The following is a 6,000-nucleotide window of genomic DNA, read 5'->3' on the forward strand; positions in this document are numbered from 1 at the left end:
TCCCTGTCTGTTTCAAGACTTACCGCGGCTGCGTTTGACGGCATGGCGGTTGAACGCCGGATCCTAAAGGAAAAAGGCATGCCGGAAGAAGTCATTCCTACTTTGATTAAAGCAAGGAAGGAAGTAACCGTGCAACATTATCACCGAATTTGGCGAAAATATGTTGCGTGGTGCGAAGATCGGAGTGCTCCGACGGAGGAATTTCAACTGGGTCGATTCCTACATTTCCTGCAATCAGGATTGTCTATGGGTCTCAAATTGGGATCTATTAAGGTTCAAATTTCGGCCCTGTCGATTTTCTTTCAAAAAGAATTGGCTTCAGTCCCTGAAGTCCAGACCTTTGTTAAGGGAGTGCTACATATACAGCCTCCTGTGGTGCCTCCAGTGGCACCGTGGGATCTCAATGTGGTTTTGGACTTTCTAAAATCTCATTGGTTTGAACCACTAAAGAAGGTGGATTTGAAATATCTCACATGGAAAGTGACCATGCTTCTAGCCCTGGCTTCGGCCAGGAGAGTGTCAGAACTGGCAGCTTTATCTTACAAAAGCCCATATCTGATTTTTCCATTCGGACAGGGCAGAACTGCGGACTCGTCCGCATTTTCTCCCTAAGGTGGTGTCAGCATTTCATCTGAACCAGCCTATTGTAGTGCCTGCGGCTACAAGTGACTTGGAGGACTCCAAGTTACTGGACGTTGTCAGAGCATTAAAAATATATATTGCAAGGACAGCTGGAGTCAGAAAATCTGACTCGTTGTTTATATTGTATGCACCCAACAAGATGGGTGCTCCTGCGTCTAAGCAGACGATTGCTCGTTGGATCTGTAGCACAATCCAACTTGCACATTCTGTGGCAGGCCTGCCACAGCCTAAATCTGTAAAGGCCCACTCCACAAGGAAGGTGGGCTCATCTTGGGCGGCTGCCCGAGGGGTCTCGGCATTACAACTTTGCCGAGCAGCTACGTGGTCAGGGGAGAACACGTTTGTAAAATTTTACAAATTTGATACTCTGGCTAAGGAGGACCTGGAGTTCTCTCATTCGGTGCTGCAGAGTCATCCGCACTCTCCCGCCCGTTTGGGAGCTTTGGTATAATCCCCATGGTCCTTTCAGGAACCCCAGCATCCACTAGGACGATAGAGAAAATAAGATTTTACTTACCGATAAATCTATTTCTCGGAGTCCGTAGTGGATGCTGGGCGCCCATCCCAAGTGCGGATTATCTGCAATAATTGTACATAGTTATTGTTAACTAATTCGGGTTATTTGTTGAAGGAAGCCATCTTTCAGAGGCTCCGCTGTTATCATACTGTTAACTGGGTTTAGATCACAAGTTGTACGGTGTGATTGGTGTGGCTGGTATGAGTCTTACCCGGGATTCAAAATCCTCCCTTATTGTGTACGCTCGTCCGGGCACAGTACCTAACTGGAGTCTGGAGGAGGGTCATAGGGGGAGGAGCCAGTGCACACCACCTGATCTGGAAAAGCTTTACTTTTTGTGCCCTGTCTCCTGCGGAGCCGCTATTCCCCATGGTCCTTTCAGGAACCCCAGCATCCACTACGGACTCCGAGAAATAGATTTATCGGTAAGTAAAATCTTATTTTTTGTGAAAGTCGAATTGAGATGTCCATTGAATAGGCCAGGTCGGATCCATTCTGACAAATGAATGGCTCTGACTTCAATTGAATATGCCCCTTAAAAAAAATTATTTATATAAAATAACACATCCTAGATCTGAATGAATGAAATATTCTTATTAAATACTTTATTCTTTACATAGTTGAATGTGCTGACAACAAAATCACACATTATCAATGGAAATCAAATTTATTATCCCATGGAGGTCTAGATTTGGAGTCGCCCTCAAAATTAAAGTGGAAAAACACACTACATCAAAGTTGGATCAGCCTGTAATGTCCTTAAAACAAGTCAAAATGAGGCACAGTAGTGTGTGGCCTCCACGTGCCTGTATGACCTCCCTACAACCCACACAAGTGGCTCAGGTAGTGCAGCTCATCCAGGATGGCACATCAATGCGAGCTGTGGCAAGAAGGTTTGCTGTGTCTGTCGGCGTAGTGTCCAAAGCATGGAGGCGCTACCGGGAGACAGGCCAGTACATCAGGAGACGTCTAAGAGGGCAACAACCCAGCAGCAGGACTGCTACCTCTGCCTTTGTGCAAGGAGGAACAGGAGGAGCACTGCCAGAGCCCTGCAAAATGATCTCCAGCAAGCCACAAATGTGCATGCGTCTACTAAAACGATCAGAAACAGAATCCAAGAGGGTGGTATGAGGGCCCAACGTCCACAGGTGGGGGTTGTGCTTACAGCCCAACACCGTGCAGGACGTTTGGCATTTGACAGAACACCAAGATTGGCAAATTCGCCACTGGTGCCCTGTGCTCTTCACAGATGAAAGCAGGTTCTCACTGAGCACATGTGACAGAGTCTAGAGACAGCAAGGAGAATGTTCTGCTGCCTGCAACTTCCTCCAGCATGACCGGTTTGGCAGTGGGTCAGTAATGGTGTGGGGTGGCATTTCTTTGGGGGGCCGCACAGCCCTCAATCTGCTCACCAGAGTTAGCCTGACTGCCATTAGGTACCGAGATGAGATCCTCAGACCCCTTGTGAGACCATATGCTGGTGCGGTTGGCCCTGGGTTCCTCCTAATGCAAGACAATGCTAGACCTCATGTGGCTGGAGTGTCAGCAGTTCCTGCAAGACTAAGGCATTGATGCTATGGACTGGCCCACCCGTTCCCCAGACCTGAATCCAATTGAGCACATCTGGGACATCATGTCTGGCTCCATCCACCACGTTGCATCACAGACTGTCCAGGAGTTCGCGGATGCTTTAGTCCAGGTCTGGGAGGAGATCCCTCGGGAGACCATCCACCACCTCATCAGGAGCATGCCCAGGTGTTGTAGGGAGGTCATACAGGCATGTTGAGGCCACACACTACTGAGCCTCATTTTGACTTGTTTTAAGGACATTGCATCAAAGTTGGATCAGCCTGTAGAGCAGAGGTTCTCAAACTCTGTCCTCGGGGGCACACACAGTGCATGTTTTGCAGGTCTCCTCACAGAATCGCAAGTGAAATAATTGGCTCCACCTGTGGACCTTTTAAAATGTCGGAGTAATTAATACACCTGTGCACCTGCTGGGTTACCTGCAAAACATGCACTGTGTGTGCCCCCCGAGGACCGAGTTTGAGAACCCCTGCTGTAGTGTTTTTCCACTTTAATTTTGAGGACGACTCCAAATCCAGACCTCCATGGGTTCATAAATAAGATTTATTTTTTTATTTTGTTGTCCTCACATTCAACTATGTAAAGAACAAAGTATTAAGAATCATTCATACATATCTAGGATGTTATTTAAGTGTTCCCTTTATTTCTTTGAGCTGTATATGTATGTGTGTGTATGTATATTTATATAAAAATTTTGTGCAGCTTAGGATAAATCTCACTAATGCATTTTTTTTTTTTCCTTTTTAGGGGCAAGTTATCCAATTTTAAGTTGTTGAAGTTGGATTTCAAATAAATACTGATTTAACTAAAGATGTCTGGTTCATTACTTATGCTGATCAAGTTGGTTGTACAATTAGTTGAATTGGTATAATCACAGGAGAAGCTAATTTTGTTTCCATCAAATTGGAAATTTAAGAAGTAAGCAATTTCTGATATTGTATAACGTTGGGTCCCTGATACCTTTTTTAAGAATGCTTTTTGCCACTACTTGGGCAGTCTTTACATTTAGCAGTTTCTGTGAAATTCATACCCATGAAAGTAGGTAGCCACCTTAAACAATGTCAGTGTTCACCTAAACTGAATGTAAATCTTGTTCCTACACCTTGCCATGGTTCCGGTATGAATGGTCGACCATGTTATGGTCGACAGTCATTAGGTCGACCACTATTGGTCGACATTGACATGGACACATGGTCGACACATGAAAAGGTCGACATGAGTTTAACTTTTTTTTTTGGTGTTTTTTGCGTAAAGTGACTGGGAACCCCAATTAGTGCACCGCGTCCCCTCGCATGGCTCTCTTCGCTCGCCATGCTTCGGGCATGGTGCCTTCGCTTCGCTCGGCACAGATTACCGTTCCAATCGTAGTCCACGTGGATCGTAAAGTATGGAAGAGTTCCCCAAAAGAAAAAAAGTTACTCATGTCGACCATTTTCATGTGTCGACCATATGACTGTCGACCATGTGAATGGATACCCCTTGCCATATTGGTGTCACATTCTAGTGTTAAAGTCCTAGAACCATGGAATAAATGTAAAGCATTCTGTTGGGTGTATATATGGCTACTCCTTCCTGCACCTCAATTCATATCCTTATTCTAGAGACGGCTGGCGTTGTTTTCACTTGCCCACGATCACCAGCTTGAGCAGAAAGTCAGCAGCTCCTTTCATGAGGACACGTACTGTACATCTGGGAGCAAAAGCTGGGGAGCAGTCAGCAGGGACTAACCTCATTTTGCAAAGCTGCTCATAAACTAGTCTGCTTATCTTTATAAAATTCCAAATAAATTAGAAAAAACAATAAATAACATATAAATTCTGTTATATTGTGCCAATAGAATGGTCAGCCACTATAGGTACCCAATAATTCAGTTGGTCTGGCTAGGACTTTCCCCAATTGATACTTGCATAGTCACTGTAATAAGCAGCAGATATTACCAGATAGAGGTTGCAAAGCTGATGGTAGTCTAAGTTAGTTACTGGTGTTAGCCCATTATAAAGAAGCAGTCCCCCATAAAAGGTCAGCTGGAATTGTGTCCTTTGAATACTGAAGGGGTAATGAGACCACACGCTGCAGTGTTATCACTATTTCTGGTATATTTGGACAACTACCCTTCAATCTAGAAACCATCACTACAGCATTTGTAGTCTCGTTACCCCTTCGTACAAATGACTATTTCGATGTGTTGTATGACGCATTGTGTGCATATCTTACACTTTTTGTGAAACCTTTGCGATGTGCGGGTTGTACATAGCATCAACTGATGTGCTGCACATATGATCAGTCATTCCGGGTAGGGGTCGGTTGTGGGTGTTACGATTGTACAGTGCAAAAGTACAGTTCGATGTATCGTATGGCAGGGGGATTGTAGTACGGCTTGCATCTAATCTGAGTCATGGTAGGCTGAAAACCTCAGAAAACATCTTTTAATGCAAATATTGTGTATAATCTAATAAGCATTACATACTGAAGTGGTTGTTTCAGGCCAGGTGATAAATAAACTGCAGTAGATGTGCTGATTAAGATGTTGCAGACACCTGGGGTGTATTGACATTCTTACAAAAAACTCACTAATTAGTGTATATGCATAAAGTTAATGTAATAAAATTATATATTGCAGAAGCTAATATAGTAAATTTAAAACTATGTAGTATTTAAAGAGTGGAATAAAAAAAGCTACGGTCTAGCTAGTCAATAGGTTAACATACATTAGATTGACAAGACAATGGGCAACTGTCAAAAGGGGCAATATGCCAAATTAATTTTATTTTCTAAATGTTCTGTTACCACCATCTGTACAAACTTATATCCTTGAGAGCGTAGTTCGTTTACCATACTTCAGGCAAGTTGACTGCAACTAGTTACTATACCCAGTCGTAGCCCAGGTGGATGGTAAATAAAGCAAATGTTGGAAGGGTGGTTTTCAGTTTGCCTGCTGTTTAGGATCCCGGTGCACAGTATACCGGCGCCAGAATCCCGACACCCAGCATACTTACACCTTTTCTCTGACGTCCTAGTGGATGCTGGGAACTCCGTAAGGACCATGGGGAATAAGCGGCTCCGCAGGAGACTGGGCACAACTAAAAGAGAGCTTTTAGACTACCTGGTGTGCACTGGCTCCTCCCACTATGACCCTCCTCCAAGCCCCAGTTGGATTTCTGTGCCCGGCCGAGCTGGATGCACACTAGGGGCTCTCCTGAGCTCCTAGAAAGAAAGTTTATTTAGGTTTTAATTTTACAGTGAGACCTGCTGGC

The 6,000-nt window shown here is 44.5% G+C and overlaps 1 protein-coding gene across 2 annotated transcripts in view; it reads left to right on the forward strand.

Annotated features, from left to right (window-relative positions):
* Positions 1–3,556, forward strand: part of RPL36A (ribosomal protein L36a) — a 28,699-nt gene extending 25,143 nt beyond the window's left edge. For both annotated transcript variants that reach the window (XM_063937003.1, XM_063937002.1), the window contains exon 5: positions 3,494–3,556. In XM_063937003.1, coding sequence (XP_063793073.1) covers positions 3,494–3,514 — 21 coding nt within the window. In that variant the 3' untranslated portion in view covers positions 3,515–3,556. The remainder of the gene's footprint in view (positions 1–3,493) is intronic.
* Positions 3,557–6,000: the final 2,444 nt, after the last annotated feature.

The sequence above is a fragment of the Pseudophryne corroboree genome, chromosome 8 (assembly GCF_028390025.1).
Source record: "Pseudophryne corroboree isolate aPseCor3 chromosome 8, aPseCor3.hap2, whole genome shotgun sequence".
Lineage (NCBI taxonomy): Eukaryota > Metazoa > Chordata > Amphibia > Anura > Myobatrachidae > Pseudophryne > Pseudophryne corroboree.